The 17,567-nt window shown below is 64.8% G+C and overlaps 1 protein-coding gene across 1 annotated transcript; it reads left to right on the forward strand.

The window, feature by feature from the left end:
- The first annotated feature begins 6,532 nt into the window (after positions 1–6,532).
- DDAH2 (DDAH family member 2, ADMA-independent) lies at positions 6,533–17,376 on the forward strand. Its single transcript, XM_048817983.2, has 7 exons — positions 6,533–6,773; positions 10,428–11,795; positions 14,023–14,122; positions 14,518–14,591; positions 14,751–14,870; positions 15,180–15,323; positions 16,146–17,376. Exons 2-7 carry the CDS (start codon positions 11,496–11,498, stop codon positions 16,260–16,262), a joined length of 855 nt encoding a protein of 284 aa, XP_048673940.2. The 5' UTR covers positions 6,533–6,773; positions 10,428–11,495; the 3' UTR covers positions 16,263–17,376.
- Positions 17,377–17,567: the final 191 nt, after the last annotated feature.

The following is a 17,567-nucleotide window of genomic DNA, read 5'->3' on the forward strand; positions in this document are numbered from 1 at the left end:
CTTGGTGAAGTCCTGAGAGTCGGGGGGAGGGGATGGGACCCCGGTGTCCGGGGGGGCAGCACAGGGCCCTCACCCCTAGGCGGCTGGAGACGGGGATGAGGAATGGGACCCCGGCATCCGGGACAGCAGCGCAGGGCTCCGCTTCCCTCCCAGAGCCTGTGTTGGGGGGAGAGACCAGGACCAGCGCAGGGGGTAGGAATCTTGGAGCGGTTGGGGGGGCAGTTTTGGGGTCGGGTTCAGAGGTTCTGATTGGTTGGCAGCAGTCACATGGCTCGAGGTCGCTGGACACTTCGATGCCCCACCTGGCTAGCACAAGGAGGTGGGGCAGAGCCACCAGGGGGGGCCTTGAAACCATCACTAACTTGATCCCACTCACCCCACCAATTCCAATATTCTGTAACCCCCCCCCCCAGTTTCACACCCTCCTCCAATCAGTCCCCCCCAGGGGGCGGCTTTTAACTCTTTATTTCCCAAGCATAATTGGGTGGGGGTAGGGGGGCACAGATCTTGAGAGGACCGAGTCAGAGTCTTGGAGGGGGCATCTCGGAGCTTTCAATGTGGGGGACAGAGCGGGAAGAGGAGGGTTCCCAGCTCCCCCAGGTGCTGTGGCGTGGGGTGGGAGGAGGGAGGGGTCTCTCAATGGATTTTGGAGGGGGCAGAACCCCTGGCAGTGGGGCTGAGAAGGAGCTGGGATGGTGTGGGGGCAGGGTGTGGGGGTTAGAGAGAAGGTCTCGGAGCTGCTGGAGGATGGGAGGGGTCCCAGGGCTGGGCTGGGGGGCTCTAGGGGGGCTCTGAGAGCTGGGTCAGGGACCTAGGCCCCGGGCAGCGGGGAGGGGCTCTGTGGGGGGGTCTCAGAACAGCAGGGCGAGGGGCAGGGCGATCCCCAGTACCCCCCAGGCTGGGCGAGCCCCTCCGTTGCAGAGGTCGCTGGAGCAGCAGGCTGTGGAGTCAGTAAAATTGGCCCCCAGCAGCCAGCGCTTCCCCCGGGCCCCGCAGAGCTTGGCCTCCCCACAGCTCTTCTCATAGACGACCAGCTCCAGGGCAGCTGGGGGGCAGGGGAGGGAGGGCGTGAGATGGAGACCGAGTGCAGCCCCTGCCCCTTCCCACCCCCTGCGGCTGGGGATCCCACCGCTGACACCATCAACCTGACCCAGTAACCCCGGCTCAGCCCGCTGAGCCCGTCTGCCCCGGTCGCCTGGCTCCCTGCTGCACTGCTGAAATCCAGTAGCAGGGAGTTCCACAGGCACCACTGTGTCCCGCCCCCCCCGGCACGAAGACTGACCTCTGGGTCCCACGGCGACCGAGGTGAGGCAGCGCTGCGTCGGGGCGCAGGGGGTGACGAACTTCAGGCAGTCCAGGGGCGCGGTGGTGGGGAACAGGCAGGTGTAGCAGCCCTAGAGGGGAGGGGGCGAAGGAGTGAACCCAGGCGTGTGGACGGGGGAACAGGACCCAGGTGTCTGGTCCCTGAGGAGGGGCTGCAATTGGCCAGAGTGACCACCAGGGGGCAGCACAACCCACATGAAAGGGAGCGGCCCTGAGAGCATGTGACTAAAGAAACCATTAATGGGACTGGAAGGTGCCCCTCACTCCCGACCCGCAGCCCCCTGCTAGCCCAGCCCTGCCGGTGCCCCTCACTCCTGACCCGCAGCCCCTTGCCCCCCCAGCCCTGCCGGTGCCCCTCACTCCCGACCCGCAGCCCCCTGCTAGCCCAGCCCTGCCCCCCTGAGCCCTGCCGGTGCCCCTCACTCCCGACCCGCCGCCCCCCCCACTGAGTTTTCCTGAGATGTCCAGAGCTTGAGACCTGACCCGCTCACGCCATCTCCGACCCCCCCGTTGCCCGGAGTTGATCCCAGGCTCGGCTGAGCTTCCCGCTCACCAGCCGACAAAGCGAGGAACCCCCCCCAGTAAGGCCAAGCCCATGGCTGTGTTCATGGCTCCCTCTGGCCGGCGTCTGTCCACCTCCTCGTCCCTCCCTTCTCCGAATGCCTGTGGGTCTGAGCCCTGGGGTGGGGCGGGGGCACCCGATCGCACCCTCCGTCACTGCCATGCTGCTAATGAAAGACCAGCGCCCGCCAATTAATGCTGCAATGCGATTGCCCGCCCTAGGCGAGCAGCGGGCTGGGGAAGGCCGAGTGAAAGGCCGGTGACGCTGCTGTTGTCCAGCATCCTGGTTTAAGGCGGGGCCCAGGGTTGCCCTGCCCTGGCCTGACCCTGGGGTCTCTCCACGAGACACCCCAGCTCGATTTAGTGACGGGGAGTGGTCGCCCTGACACTGCTGGAGTGAAGAGCCCGTTCTCACGTGTCCGTTCCCCAGGTGGGTCCTGAGCGCAGGGATCCCGCCAGCCCGTCACCTTCCCTGCGCAGCGTGAAATCGATGGCGTGCTGGGAGCCTCTGGTGGAGGCAAGTTTTTCTAGACCTCGAATCGTCTTCTCTGAGCCCTGGGCAATTCGTCGACGTCCCTCCAGATCCCGGCGATGCGTTGGCCTCGCCCCGTCGCTCACCAGCCCCCTGGTCACTGCCACGATCCTTCTTGGACAGCGTGCGCTAGAGGGGACATGACACACACTCGCCAAGTGGGCTGGGAGAGTTTGCCACGTGAGCTCAGCCCTGTTCGGTATCCTGTAATTGTGGCTGCGGGTTGGGAGTGAGGGGCACAGGCAGAGCTGTGAGGGAGGCAGGGCTGGGCTAGCAGGGGCTGCGAGTCGGGAGTGAGGGGCATCGGCAGAGCTGGGGGGGGCAGGGCTGGGCTAGCAGGGGCTGCGAGTCGGGAGTGAGGGGCCTCGGCAGAGCTGGGGGGGGGGCAGGGCTGGGCTAGCAGGGGCTGCGAGTCGGGAGTGAGGGGCATCGGCAGAGCTGGGGGGGGCAGGGCTGGGCTAGCAGGGGCTGCGAGTCGGGAGTGAGGGGCCTCGGCAGAGCTGGGGGGGGGCAGGGCTGGGCTAGCAGGGGCTGCGAGTCGGGAGTGAGGGGCACCCACACAGCTGTGTCTGTTTTAATTCTTTTTCCTTTTTCCTCCTGACAGTCACGGGGGCGGGGGCCGGGGGGGTCCCATCTGCTGAGCCGGAAATTAGCAGAGGAAGGCGAGTAAGAGATGAGCTATTTCCCCTTGGGGGGGGGCGGGGGCAGGTTGAAGGAAGCATGAAGCGGGGGAGGGGCTGTTCATCCATTTATCACCCTACAGGAAAAGGGGCCCCATGGGGATTTCTTGCCAGGGGAACCCCCATCCCCAAAGATATCGCCCCTCCCCCACTGAAACTCCTGTTCCCCTCCCCGCCCCCAGTGCCCCTCACTCCCAACCCGCAGCCCCCTGCTAGCCCAGCCCTGGGGTCCCCCTGACGTTTAGGGCTGTGGGTGTCCCCTCCTGGTTCCAGTGGCCCCCCTCCCCAGAAGAGAAACAATCTGTCTCTCCCCTGCCACATGTAGGTGCCCAAGGACATGGGAGGAGGTGGGGGGGATCCCGCCGTGGTTTGCTCAGACATAGCCCGGGGTGGGGGTGGGGGGGGATTTTCCATCCCAGCTGGCCCTGAGTGTGGCTGTCTGGACCCGGGTGCGCTGCCTGTGTAACCCCGAGAGGCCAGGGCGGCCCTGCCTCGGGCAAGGGGGCAGACGGGGGGGCCCTGCCCTTGGGGGGGGGTGTCTCTCTGAATGAGCCCTCGCTGCAGCACAGCGCCCCCTAGTGCCACCCTGGGGCATGGGCACCAGCACTGACGGCCAGGAGAGCGCCCCCCACCCCCACTCCCTGCAGGCCAGCGCCCCCTAGCGCTGCCCTTTGCACAGCCTGGGGGCACAGAGCCTGTTGTCTCAGAACAGCTGGGCTGGCAGGGGGCTGGGGGTCGGGAGTGAGGGGCATCGGCAGGGGTGGGGGGGCAGGGCTGGGCTGGCAGGGGGCCGTGGGTCGGGAGTGAGGGGCACCGGCGGAGCTGGGGGGGGGCAGGGCTGGGCTGGGAGGAGCTGCGGGTCGGGAGTGAGGAGCACCGGCGGAGTTTCGGGGGCCAGGACTGAGCTACCAGGGGCTGTGGGTCAGGAGTGAGGGGCACCGGCAGGGCTGGGGGGGCAGGGCTGGGCTGGCAGGGGGCTGGGGGTCGGGAGCGAGGGGCACCGGCGGAGTTTCGGGGGGCTGGGCTGGGCTAGCAGGGGGCTGCGGGTCGGGAGTGAGGGGCACCAGCAGGGCTGGGGGGGCAGGGCTGGGCTAGCAGGGGGCTGCGGGTCGGGAGTGAGGGGCACCGGCAGGAGTGGGGGGCAGAGCTGGGCTGGCAGGGGGCCGTGGGTCGGGAGTGAGGGGCACCGGCAGAGCCAGGGGCCATGTTTGGTGATTTTCTCCTGTGTGTTTCGGCTCGGGCAGCAGGGCCCGGTGGGTGCGTGGGGTTACAGGGGGGGTGTGATCTCACCCCCCAAGCTGGTGTGATGACCAGCCACGCCCCCCGGGGGCAGAGCGTTAAACCTCTGCTAAGCCCTGGCGCTGAGCTGGGTCTAAATGACCCCGGGGGCGGGGGTGGGGTGTAAGGGTCCCTTCTGCCCCCTGCTGGTGGGGATGAGACCTGCAGCGTGGGGGGCGGGGCCTCGGCCCCCAACCTGCCTCACACCCACAACCCAGGGCCCCCCAGGTCCGTGTATCTCACTCTGCCCCCCGCAGCGCGACACCGACAGACGGGGTGGGGCTCCCACGGGCCCCTTGCCGCTGGGACCATCCCGCAGTCTCCCGCTTCCCCCCCGGCTGGAGACTCCCCCTCGACACACGAGGCCCAGCGCTGTGCCCCGGAGCCCCCCCCCTCCCAGCTTAGCCAGGAGGTGAACAGACACCCCCCTCCCCACACACACACCCGGCCCCCACCAGCGACACCCCCCCAGAGACAGCCGCGTGCCCGGAGCGGCTACCGGCTGCTCCCCGCCTGAGGGGGAACATGGCAGACGCGGCGGGGGCCAAACACAGATGGCGCGTGCGAGGAGGAGACAACAGACGTGTCAGACAGACAGACGGCGAATCCCAGCCAGGAGGGACGCACAGACACCCACCGCCCCCGGGAGAGGAGCCCCAGATGGCAGGCGAGCCAAACCACAACAGATACACAACAGGCCTGGAGGCAAACAAGCTCAGAGACAGACACAGCCAGCCGTCAGGGGAGCAAGGACCCACACACACACACACACACACACATACACCAGCCACTGGGGGCAGCACACACACCCCTGCCCAAGCTTCTCCCCAGATGTTTGTGCCGACCTATCTAATAAGAACACTGCCAGCTGCCCTTGCTGTCAGTAGGTTCCAGTGGTAACGCCGCGGCACCGTGACCCAAGGAGCTCTCAACTCCCCCGGGGGCTGGGCGACAGCACAGAAGGGCCCGTGGGAGGGACACACTATTTTGGCCAGTGAAGGTTAGTTATGTCTAAGGAAACCATCGGGGGCCTAGGGGATTGGCTACTACTGGCCTAGAATGGCTAGCCCTGGCCCATAGCAGATTTCCAGGTAGCTAAGATAAAGGCACTTGGTTTTGTCGGACGGGAGGAGCCTCAGACCTGGGAGAGAAATTTGAGAGAGAGTCCGTGTGTCCATCTGTCCGGCTCCCTGTGTCCCCCCGCCACTGCCCTCCCCCGTTAATCTCAGACCTTTCCTTGTGTTCATAACAATGGAATCACAGGGCCGGGCTAAGAGGGGCTGCGGGTTGGGAGTGAGGGGCACCGGCAGAGCTGGGGGGGGGGGCAAGGGCTGGGCTAGCAGGGGGCTGCGGGTCAGGAGTGAGGGGCACTGGCAGGGCTGGGGGGGAGCCCAGGGCCGGGCTAGTGGGGGGCTGCGGGTCGGGAGTGAGGGGCACTGGCAGGGCTGGGGGGAGCCCAGGGCCGGGCTAGTGGGGGGCTGCGGGTTGGGACTGAGGGGCACTGGCAGGGCTGGGGGTCTCAGGGCTGGGCTGGCTGGGGGCTGCGGGTCGGGAGTGAGGGGCATCGGCAGAGCTGGGGGGAGCCCATGGCCAGGCTAGTGAGGGGCTGCGGGTCGGGAGTGAGGGGCACCGGCAGGGCTGGGGGGGGGCCCAGGGCTGGGCTGGCAGGGGTGCCCCTCACTCCCAACCTGCAGCCCCTGCCCTTGCTGCCCAGCGCCCCCCCAGCGCCAGGCCCAGCCCCAGCCGGGGGCGGTGCCGGGGCAGGAGCAGCCGGGCCAGGCCCGGGCCCCCTCGGCCAGCAGCAGCCCCAGGCCCATCAGCCCCAGCGCCGGGGGCAGGAGGAGGGGGAGGGGCAGGGCCAGGAGCAGCCCCCCCCAGCCCCATGGCGCCCGGCGGCCCCAGGAGGGGCAGGATGGGGCCTGACACCGGCTTGCCCGCGTCCTCGGCCCCGTGACTCCCGGCCCCAGAGCTCCCCTGGCCGGCTGCTGCCCGTGGGTCTGCCCCCCAGGCCGGCTCCGGGGTCCCCAGGAAAGCCCCCGGTCCGTCAATCCTAGCCCGGGGCCAGTTATGCCCTTTTTAAGGCCCTGGGGACCGAGTGGGCGGGGCCTGTGAGCGAGGGGGCGGGGCAGGGGGCGGGGCCTGCCTAGCCCCGCCTCCCGGGCAGACAATGCGCTGGGGCTGGGGCTGGCGGGGCGGCCGCTTCTGGGCTCGGTGGCTGGCGAGGCCGACGCGTCCCGGGGTCCCCCCCCGCTTGGCGCAGCCGGATCTCGGGGGGTCGCTGGCAGGAAACCGCCCCCAGCCCGTGGCGCGGCAGCTCCGGGGCCTTTTGGGGCGCCCCCGGGGAGAGAGACCCCCCAACCCAGCGGCCCCCCGGATTCCGCTGGGCGGGGCGCAGGGAAGTAAGAGCGCATGGGGGGGGCTGGATTTTTGGGGGGAGGTTTGGAGAGGGGGCTGGAGCGACGGGCGGAGGGGACCTTGGAGCGGGGTTGGGTGATTTGGGGGGAGAGGATTAAGTCTTTGGGAGGTGCCGGGGGGGGAGGAGAAGGGCGCTGGACGGGGCCCGGGGGGGGTCTGGGTTAAGGGTGGAGCCCTGGGGGTCGGTATGGGGGGGTGTCTGTGTGGTGGAGGATGCGGGGGGGCTGTAGGGAGGACCTGGCGGGGCGGGGGGAGTTGAGAGGCGGCCGATCTATGGGGCGGGCTGGGGTGGTTTCAGGGGCGCTGAGGGAGGGTGGGTTGGCGGACAGAGGGGCGGGGTTAGGGGGTGGATTTGGGGGGCAGAGTTACTGGGGTGCTCTGGCCCAACGAAGGGGGGCTGGGGCATCGTCTGCGGTTTGGGGGAGACCTTTCAGGGGGTTGTGGGGTGACCGGGTGTGGGGGGTGCTGAAGATTTTGGGGTGTTGTGAAAGCTGGGGCTCCCTACCGGGGAACAGCCGTTATGGGGTGCTGTTTAGGGAGGGCTGAGATTATGGGGTGACCCTCAGGCAGCTGGCGGAGCTGGGAACGGCTGTGGGGGTGTTGCAGGATTTGGGGGTGATCCAGAGGCGGTAGCTGGGTTGTTTGGAGACCGAGGGAGGGTACTGGGTGGGGCACAGAGGGTCTAGTGCTTAGAGCAGGGGGGCTGGGAGCCCGGACTCCTGGGTTCTCTCTCCGGCTCTGGGTGGGGGCTGGGCTGTGCTGGGTGGGAGCAGGGCGGCCCCGGACTCCTGGGTTCTCTCCCTGGGCGTGGCGGGTCGGAGCAGGGAAGTTGAGGAAGGAGAAGCGCCCCCCCCCCCCCCCCGCTCCCCAGTGGAAGGAGCCAGATTGATTATTTATGGTCCTAGGGGCAAATCCGCCCAAAAAACCCAACCTGGTGGCTGCTTTGGTGGGGGGACCTGGAGCAGCTGCCCGGAGGAGGGATCCCAAGGCCTCGGAGCTGGGCTGGGACAGTCTGGGGAGAAAAGGGGGAACCCCCCCCCGAATTTCCCTGGTGTGAAAATCTGCCGGGGGGTGTGTGTTATTCTTTCGCTCCCTGGGCTGTTCCAAGCCTGTTTTCTCTGCTGGGGGGGGGGGGGGGTCATCTGCCCTGGGTCGGGGGTGTCCCTCGGTCTGACTTGGGGGCGGGGGGGGCCTGGAAGGTTTTGTTGTCTCAGGTTGCGGCTGGGTGAAAGCAGATTGGGGTTGGGGGGGGGGGAGCAGTGGTGGCCCCGGGGTGTGGGCTTCTGGGTGTGGTGTGTGCCCGTCTCTCTCTTCCCTGGGTTGTGTGCGTGGAGGCCTTGTGAGTTGCCGGGGTGTGTGTGTGGCTGGCAGGGTGCGTGTGTCTCGCTGGGGGTGCAGTCGGGCTGTGGGTTCGGCTGTCTCAAGTGGTGCGTCTCTCTCCGGGGTGTGTGTGTGTGTCTCGGGGGGGGGGTGTGTGTGTCTATGTGTGTGTCTTGGGGGGCTGTGTGTGTGTCTAAGATTGTCTCGGGGGGCTGTGTGTGTGTCTCGGGGGGTGTGTGTGTCTGTGTGTGTGTCTCGGGGGTGTGTATCTCTGTCTAAGATTGTCTCGGGTTGTTTGTTTCTGTGTGTGTGTGAGAGAGAGAGGGGTTGTGTCTCTGGGGGTGTAACAGGTAACAGGAACCAGCTGTTGCATATTTTCGGCCTGAGCGAATCTGGGCGCGGCCCCTGCCTGGCTCCCCAGACCCTGGGTGGGGGCGGGGGGGGGAACGGGCCGGGGGCACCCGAGAGGCGGCGGGGGCGATCAAGGGGGGGCGGGGGGGGATCGGCCCGGGGGCACCTGAGAGGCGGCGGGGGCGATCGAGGGGGGGCGATCGAGGGGGGGTGGGGGAGGAACGGGGCCATTGACAGGGTCCCACCCCCTCTCAGTCCCGGGCTATACACAGGGCGCACTAGACAATTAGTGTCCTGACTACTGATTATTAATTAAGGCTGGTCTCACAGGAGCATCTGCCACCCCAGTCGAGACGGGGGGGGGCCCCCATTGTGCCAGGTGCTGCACAGATCCCCCCCCCCGGACATTGAGGTCCCTGTTGCGCCCAACACCACCCAGACCCGCCCTCCCACATCGGGCATCACGCTGCCCCCCCCCCCGGGCTCCCCTCGCCCGTCACATGGGCGCTGCAGACACACAAGGAGGGGCAATTCCTGCCCCCACTGAGACCACAATTTGCATTAGAACCCAGGAGTCCTGGCTTCCAGCCTCCCCCCCCCCCCCACTCAACCACTAGCTCCCACTCCCCTCCCAGAGCCAGGGAGAGAACCCACGAGTCCAGGCTCCCTTCCCTTTCCTTTTCCTCCCCACCCCCACCTCCGGACTCCTGAGTTCTCTTTCCAGCTGGACACGGGCCCCATTGTGTGTTGGCCGCACAAACAAGTCACAGCCAGTCCCTGTCCTGAAGATAAGACAGACTGAGGGTGGGGGGAGAAACAGAGACTCAGGGACAGGAGTGATTTGCAGAAGAGCCTGGAATAGAACCCAGGAGTCCTGGCTCCCAGCTCCCCCCCCGCTCTAACCACTAGGCCTCCCCTCCCCAAGCTGGGGAGAGAACCCAGGAGTCCAGGCTCCCAGCCCCCCCTGCTCTAACCCACCAGCCCCCACTCCCTTCCCAGGGCCGGGCAGAGAACCCAGGAGTCCTAGCTCCCATCACCCCGTCGCTCTAACCACTAGACCCTCCCCATCCCCATCCCCTCCCCTCCCAGAACCGGGGAGAGAACCCAGGAGTCCTGGCTCCCATCACCCCCCTGCTCTAATCACTAGATCCTCCCACTCCCCTCCCAGAGCCGGGAAGAGAACCCAGGAGTTCTGGCTCCCATCACCCCCCTGCTCTAACCACTAGACCCCCACTCCCGTCCCAGGGCCGGGGAGAGAACCCAGGATACTGCTGAGATCCTTGCTCTGGGCTCAAAGCTCTCATGGGGCGAGAGTCCCGCAGGGCATTTGGGGTGTGAGTTACCGGGGTGGGGGGGGGGAGGAGTAGCATAGAGATTTTGGGGCACAGGGCAGATAGTTTGTGTGGCTTCCAAGGGGATGAGTTTTGGGGGTCCCTGTTAGTATGGGACTGACTCTGGGGGCAGATTGTTGGGTTGCGCAGAATTCAGGTTGATTTGTATGGCTCTTTGTCATGGACAGTTTGGGGAGACAGATTTTTAGGGTGATTTTGAGCACCATTTGGGGGGTCCCATTCATGGGGGACAGAACTCAGAGCAGATCTTTGGGGTACGACTTGGTGGAGGGGGTGTATATCTGAGTTTAATAGGGACAGATCTGGGGGACAGAACTCAGGGTGAACGTTAAGGCAGCAGATTTGGGGGCGGCCTTAGTGGGGGACAGGACTCGGTGGATCTCTGGGGTGACATTCATTGGGACAGATTTGGGGGCCCGTGTGCAAGGCAGGGAACACGAGGTGACTGAAGAAAACAGATGTGTGTAGCCTGCATTCTCAAGGGACCGAATTCAGACTGACTTTGGAGGGGCCGGGTTTCGGGGAGACAAACCCCCGGGTGGTTTTCAAGCGGATGGATGAAGCCGAGAAAACAGAACTGACCCTAACTGCGTGCATCTCTCGCTTTCTTCTCAGAAGTCTCGCTTGTGTGGACGCAATAAATAGGGGTTTTTTTCCCTCCCCAAATTCCTGGAAGGGGGGAGGGAATTTTTATTTTTATACCGCCTGGAGCGAGCGAGATCTAAGGAAGGAGAGGCAAAGAATTTCCCCTGGATTCGGGGACTCTGGGATGAAGGTTGCTTGAGCAGAGGACTTGATAGAACCCAGGTGTCCTGACTCCCAGCCCCCCTCCCCTCCCCCAGCTCGGGATTTGATCAGCAGATTGGCAGTCGGACAAGGCAGAATTTAACCGAGGAAGAAACTGCATCGATCTGGTGTTGGAGGAAGCGAATCGGTTCCAAAGGGAAGCTGACAGACCCATGTGGAGCCCGGAAGGAAGTTAACGGGGTGACTGGCTCTAGGAAGAAATGGATCAACGTGGCGCCGAGTGTGGGCGCTGATCCGAGGCTTGGGTGCCGAGGCTGATTGAAGGGCGATTGCTTGCTTGGGTCGTTAATGCTAACGAGAGATCGATCGGCCCACTGCCCCGGAGTAATGGACCAGCTGCTGGGAGAAGCAGTCCCCAGGGGAAATTGATTGGCCGGTGGCCACGGCTCGGGGAAATCTGGGGCTGGAGACTCTCTCGATCAGATAACTGGGGCTTGCTGGGAAGCAGAACCCGTTGGCGGAGGGATGCCCCCCGGGCGATATTGACCGGAAGATGAATGGAATTGATCAGCTGAGGGGGGAGTTGGTGCCCAGGGAGTGAAATTGATCAGAGGAAACTGAGTCATTGACTGGGAAACTGACCAGTGCCAGGGAGAAGGGGTGCTCCGGGGAGGCTTGGCCAGTTGGGTGATTTGCCCGGGGATCCGTTGAAATGGATCAGAAACGCTGCTCCGAGGGAAACTGACTTTGGTGGCTGATTGGGACTCGTTGGTTGGCCGGTGAGAGGGGAAACCCGCCAGCCGACCAGGGACCCGAGCCGGGAGGCGATTGAGCCGAGTTTCTCTTACCCTCTGCGGGGGGCGATCGGTCTCTGCGCCTGGTGCGGAAATTGCCCCGATTGGGGCAGGGGCGATACCGACCGCAGGGCTCCCAGCCATGGCTGGTCCCTCCTCCTTCGGCAGATACACCCACGCCATCGTCCGCAGCGTCCCGGACTCGCTGGGCGCCCGGCCCGCCGGGGACGGGGCGGGCCCGGCAGAGCCGGTGGACCTGGCCAAGGCCCACCGGCAGTACGGGGTCTACACCGGGATCCTGCGGCAGAAGCTGGGGCTGCAGGTGATCGAGCTGGTGGCGGACGAAGGGCTGCCCCTCTCCGTGCTGGTGGAGGATGCGGCCGTGATCCAGGGCGACACGGCGCTCGTCACCCGGCCCTGGGAGCCGGCGCGGCGGGGAGAGGTAACCAGGGCGCCTGGGGTCCTTCCCCGGCTCTGGGAGGGGAGTGGAGGGTCTAGTGGTTAGAGCAGGGCGGCTGGGAGCCAGGACTCCTGGGTTCCTTTCCTGGCCCTGGGAGGGGAGTGGAGGGGCTAGTGGTTAGAGCAGGGGGCTGGGAGCCAGGACTCCTGGGTTCTCTCCCTGGCTCTGGGAGGGGAGCAGGGTCTAGCGGTGCTGGTGCTCCCTTCCTTAAGCCATCAATTATTGTAGCGGGGGGGGGGGGGGGGGAGGCTAATTCACCATCTGCTTCCTCCAGGGTGGCCCTAGGCCAAGCCCCTTCCCTGCCCCCCCCAGGAGAGTTTGTCGCCTGACCCTAGTTGCCGTGGCAACTGCTCATCCCAGCATGACCTCATCGGTGATGCAAAACCTCCCATAGCCTCTGGAGACCTTTGGGAAAGTGTCCCCAACACACCCCCCGACCCCCCTGAGCCAGCCAGTCCCCGCCCTGGGGCAGGGGGGAGCCGGTGCCCCCTGGAGGGGACAGGCCCCTGCCCCATTCCCCGCCCCCCCTGAGCCAGCCAGTCCCCGCCCTGGGGCAGGGGGGAGCCGGCGCCCCCTACATGTCGATCCTGATGAGCTGCTCTTACGCTGGGATCTGGGTGGACCTTGTTGGCTGCAGACTAACGACCCCTTACCAGAAACACAGGGTGTGGGGTGGGGCAGGGGGAGCTCCTGGCTAGTCCACTCCTGGCCTCTCCCAACAGGGGGCGCTGTGGGGAGCGGGGCGGCCCGTGGGGGGGGGGGGGGGCTGGCTCCTGGCTACTCCAGCCCTCGGCTCTGTTCCCTGAATTCCCGGCCGGATAAACCTCGGCTCAGCTCTGGCTATTTTAGGAGACGCCCCAGGGAGGTTTCTCCAAGCAGCTGCTGATGCCTTGGTCCAGACCCAGGGCTTTCCCGGCACGTTTCCCCCCAACGCTTTGAGGCCCCGTCTCTTGGGTTCCTTCCCCCCCCCCCCCGGCTCTGGGGCACAGCTGGCCAGCCCCCCACTCCGGCCCTGGCTGAGTGAGTCGCTTCCGAGCTGAGGGGAGAGATGGGACGGGACGCTTTGAATCGGGCCGGCCCCGCAATCTCTGCTAACCCGGCTTCCCCGAGTTTGAGGGGTGCCCTGGAATGTGATGCGGTTGCGCCCCCCGGTGGCAATAACGTGCAACGCACCTGGGTGGGCGGCCGAAGACTCGAGGGCCAATGTTTCCCTTTAGCTCCTCCCAGCGGACGAGGCAGCGAGCTGGCGAAATATCCCGGCGTTGGCTGGAGCGGCTCCTAGTCCGTGGGACAGCTGGGGCTCATTTTCCCTGGGCCCCTTGGAAGTCATCTAGAGGGGATAGGCCCCGTGCCCCATTCCCTGCCCTCCGAGCCAAGCAGTCCCCTGCTTTGGGGCCAGATCTGAACCGGCGCCCCCTAGAGATTAAGGGCCCTGTGCCCCATTCCTGGCCCCCCTGAGCCAGCCTGTCCCTGCCCTGGGACTGGATAGGGGCCGGTGCCCCCTAAAGGGGGGAAAAAAACCCATGTCCCGTTTCCCACCCTCCTGAGCCAGCCCGTGTTGCTGAACCTTGCTGGGTAGTAGCAACTCTGAAGCTTGTGAGCTGAATGCCATGGGATGAGGACACACACGGCCGGGGTAGGCTGGGGATGTGGAAGAGGGGACGTTGGCACTCGTTTCTGAAGCCCCACAATCTCTTCCTGGTGTTGGGTGTAGGCCGCTGAAGCCTGCCTAGAAGTAGTGAAGTTTGAGGCCTAGGTTGGGAGCCGTGGGGCCGGGTCAAAGGGCCTGCATCATTGGGGCTGGTTGGGTAGGGCGAGCATGTCCACAGGGGTCACCGGGGAGGGGGTGTTGGCAGCCATTTCTGGACCCTCACAATCTCTTCCTGGTGTTGGGTGTAGGCCGCTGAAGCCTGCCTCGTAGTAGCAGTGCCAGAGGCCTGGATTGGGAGCCATTGGATGGGGTCAAAGAGCACATGTTGGCAGGGTTGGTTGGGGAGGACAAGGGTTCCAACTGGGGGTGCCAGCAAGGGGGTGTTGGTGGCCATTTTGGAACCCTCACAATCTCTCTCTCCTTGGGTGTAGGCCCTGAAGCCTGCCTGGTAGTTAGTCTCATGGGGTTGCTAAGGGATGGGCCAGTGGGATGGGGAAGTGTAGGGGAATCCCCTGAAAGAGTTAATCTCTGTTGTTGGGGGTGGGGGGCTCGATCCAGATCATCAGCATTAAGAAGGTCCTGGAGGAGCTGAAGATGCGGGTGGTGGAGGTGACGGATGACGGGGCCACCTTGGATGGCAGCGACGTGCTCTTCACAGGTGAGCGCCCGACCCCTGGCAACGGGAGGGCAAGTAGCCATGGCTTGTACCCTGGGTGTGAACCAGCAGGGGGCGATGTGGAGCAAACTGCCTTCTATTCCCAGAGCAGGGGATAGAACCCAGGAGTCCTAACTCCCTTCTCTCCGCCCCCCCCCGCCCCCCGCTTCATTCGAAGGGCATTGATCAATTCCTGACTGCACTGGGAGGTTGGTTTTGGGGGGAGGGGGACTGATGGTGCATGGGGAGGTGGGGCTGGTGGGGTAGCAAATGGGTCATCCAAGGGGCCAGCTCCAGCTTGGGAGTACCTGAGTGAAGCCAAAGCAATGGGAGCTAATTTGGCCATGGCATCTCGAGGGTTAGTGAGTCTTGTCCCGCCCGTTCCTGTCTCCTTACAGGTCGAGAGTTCTTTGTGGGCATCTCCAAATGGACCAATCACAGAGGGGCGGAGATGGTGGCGGATACTTTTCGGGTGAGCTGGAATTTTGGCAGGGTCAGGGAGAGAACTCAGGAGTCCTGGCTCCCACCCCGCAACTCTCCCTTTTCCCAGGGCTGCGGGGCGGGACTGAGGGACGCTGGCAGAGCTGGGATCCATGCATGTTTTTTTTTCTCCCCCTTCCCCGTGTGCCAGGATTTTGCTGTCTCTACTGTCCCCGTGGCGGGCTCCTCCCACCTGAAGAGTTTCTGTAGCATGGCTGGGCCGGACACAGTGGCCATCGGAAGCAGTGAGGCTGCCAGGAAAGCCATGAGGGTAACAGGGCCTATCCTGAGCTGGCTGAGCCCAGGGGAGCTGAGGTGTGGTGGGAGCGGTGGGATACTGGGCTGGGTGGGCCCCGGAGGCTGAGTTGTGGTAGTAGAGGTGGGACACCAGGCTGGGTGGGCTCAAGGGGTTGAGCTGTGGTGGCTGCGGTGGGATACTGAGCTGGGTGGGCTCAGGGGGCTGAGCTGTGGTGTCAGCAGTAGGATACCAGGCCGGGTGGGCCCAGGGCACTGATCTAAGGACTGTGTGGATGAGGGGGACACCAGGCCCTGCTCTCACCCCCATTGGCCCCACCCCCAGACCATGGAGCAGCTGACCGATCACCACTACGACACACTGACGGTGCCGGACGACCCCGCCGGGAACTGCGTCTACGTGCGGCTGGGGCCCAAGGGCAGCGCCCTGCTACACCGCAGCCCCGAGGAGTTCCCCAACAGCCTGCAGGTGAGGGGGCGGGGTGGGGGCGGAGCTGTATGGCTGCTGGGGGCGGGGCTAAAGGCTTTGTTGACTGGAGGGTTCATGGGCACGCCTTAAGGCCCTGCTGGGGGTGGATGGGGGTGGTTTGGGGTCCCTGGGCAGGACTTAATGATCAGTGGGGGTTGGATGGGGTTGGGGTTGGGCTTAGGCCTCTAGTGAGGGTGGGGGCAGAGTGCCAGGGGGTGTTGCTTGTGGAGGGGGGGGTCAGGGGTGGAGTTTGCAGCTGCAGGCTGGGAGGGGGCGGGGCAGGGGGTGGGGCTTTGAGAACAGGGGCTTTCTTGGGCGGGGCTCAGGGTTGGACTGGGTGGGGTTCACGGGGCGAGGGGAGATGGGTCTGGGGCAAGACTTGAGGTGGGTGGGGGAGTGGCATGTGGCTTTAGGGGCGGGGCTAGGAGTAAGTGGGGGCAGGGCATGGGGGTTTGGGGTAGGAGTGGGCAGGGGAATTTGTGACTGGGTCCTGGGGACAAGGTTCGGAGTGGGTGGGGGCGTGGCTTGGGAATCTAGGGGTGGGGCTAGGAGTGGCTGAGACAGGGCATGGGGGATCTGGAGACCTGGGGGCGGAGTTTGGGATAGGAGGGCGGGGCATGTGCAACTGGGGGTGGGGCATAGGGGATCAGTGAAGTGGAGTGAATGGGGGCAGGGCTTGGCGATCTGGAGGCGGGGTTTAGGATAGGAGGGTGGGGCTAGGAGTGGGTGGGGCTGTTGATGGAAAGGACGGGGCATAGAAATGGCTTTTCCTTACCCACAATGCTTTGCACCCCCCAAATTGACCCTTGTCTCTCCCCACAGCCCTTCCAGAAGCTGTCCGACCTCACCCTGATCCCCGCCGCCTGCAGCGAGGTGGCCAAGCTGGGGGGGGCCCTCAGCTCCTGCTCCCTTCTCATCAACAAGAAGCTCGACCGCTAGTGCCTCCAGCCCCCCACCAGCTACATGGGGGATCCCCCTGGCCCCCCATCCTCCCTGTATGCCCCACATCTTACCCAGCCCACGCCCTGCACCCCCAACCTCAGGGTGCCCCTCAACTCGCTGTCCTCTATCTGGGAAGTGGCATTCACCCTTTCCCGGCATTGCCCCCTCACCTGCCTGGAAAGTGGGGTTCCCCTGATCCCCCAAAAGCCTAGCCTCAGACACAGCCTGGGGAATATTTGGAACCTCCCACATCATGTGTTGTGGACCCTGAAAATAATGGGGTCCTGCCTTCTTGGGAAGTGGAGAGCAGGGGGGCTGGGTACCCCATTAGCAGGAGAGGGTGGAAGGCCCATTAGGTGGGGCCCCCCAAAGTGTTGGGAAACCCTTTGTTCCTTTGCGGGGAGGGGAAACAGTGGGTGGGACCCATCTATACTTAGTGGGTGGCCTGGGGAGGGAGGGGTTAGAGCCCACTCTCATATGGGGCTTGGGGGATCCCAGCTATGTCCTGCTGGGATAGTGGAAGGTTTGGGGGACCCTGATTTATCATGCCACCATGGGGAGGGGGTTTGAGGGACACCAGTATGTTATACCACACAATAGGGACCCCAATATTGAAGCCACGGCACTGGAGGACCTCGGATACCTGAGATCCCTGAATTAGGGGAGACCTTTCACTGTGGTTAGGATCTTCCAGCCCCATTGCTGCCTCCCCCCCCCCCCAGCCATTCATCCACTAATCTATGGTGCTGGTGTTTTGGGGGTTAGCCCTCTTACCCCCTGAAACACAACTTGCTCCCCACTGCCACACCCCTATAGTACAACCCCTTCCACCGTTAGCTGTCGTGACTGTGGGTCTGTGAGACTGATCCTTGGTGGGAGCGCTGGGATACCAGGCTGGATAAGTCTGCTGTGGGGCCGGTGGGGATCCCAGACCTTTAGCTATGTACGGGTGACTGCCCCTCCCCAAGACAGGGGTGCCTTGTGTGTGTGTGTTAGAGTAGTTAGGGGGGCTCCTAGGAGCCCCCTGTGCTGTGGAGTAGGAGCGCCCCCTAGGGCAGAGCTTCTCACTGCCTCTGAGATCCATGACACAATAAAGAATTGAACCAATTTAGCCCTCTCAGAGTGGTGTCTCAATTGGGGGGGACCCGTACCCCACTGCCCCTGAGCCACCCAGTCCCCCCCACCACGCAGCCAGCATCCCCTAGAGGGGAAACCTCTCACTTCAATTTCAGTTCTCTCCACGGGACCCAGTTTCAGTTTGGGGGGCAGGGGGATGCACTAAACGTCACCCCCTCCAAGAGC

Source organism: Caretta caretta, chromosome 14 (assembly GCF_965140235.1).
Source record: "Caretta caretta isolate rCarCar2 chromosome 14, rCarCar1.hap1, whole genome shotgun sequence".
Classification (NCBI taxonomy): Eukaryota; Metazoa; Chordata; order Testudines; family Cheloniidae; genus Caretta; species Caretta caretta.

What these genes read in the sequence shown, in the direction of transcription:
- DDAH2 (XM_048817983.2), top strand. Translation starts at nt 11,496, where the DNA reads ATGGCTGGTCCCTCCTCCTTCGGCAGATACACCCACGCCATCGTCCGC. An exon ending in TGGTGGCGGATACTTTTCGG is followed by an intron (nt 14,592 to 14,750) that starts GTGAGCTGGAAT and finishes CCCGTGTGCCAG; the next exon opens with GATTTTGCTGTCTCTACTGT. An exon ending in CTGCCAGGAAAGCCATGAGG is followed by an intron (nt 14,871 to 15,179) that starts GTAACAGGGCCT and finishes CCCCACCCCCAG; the next exon opens with ACCATGGAGCAGCTGACCGA.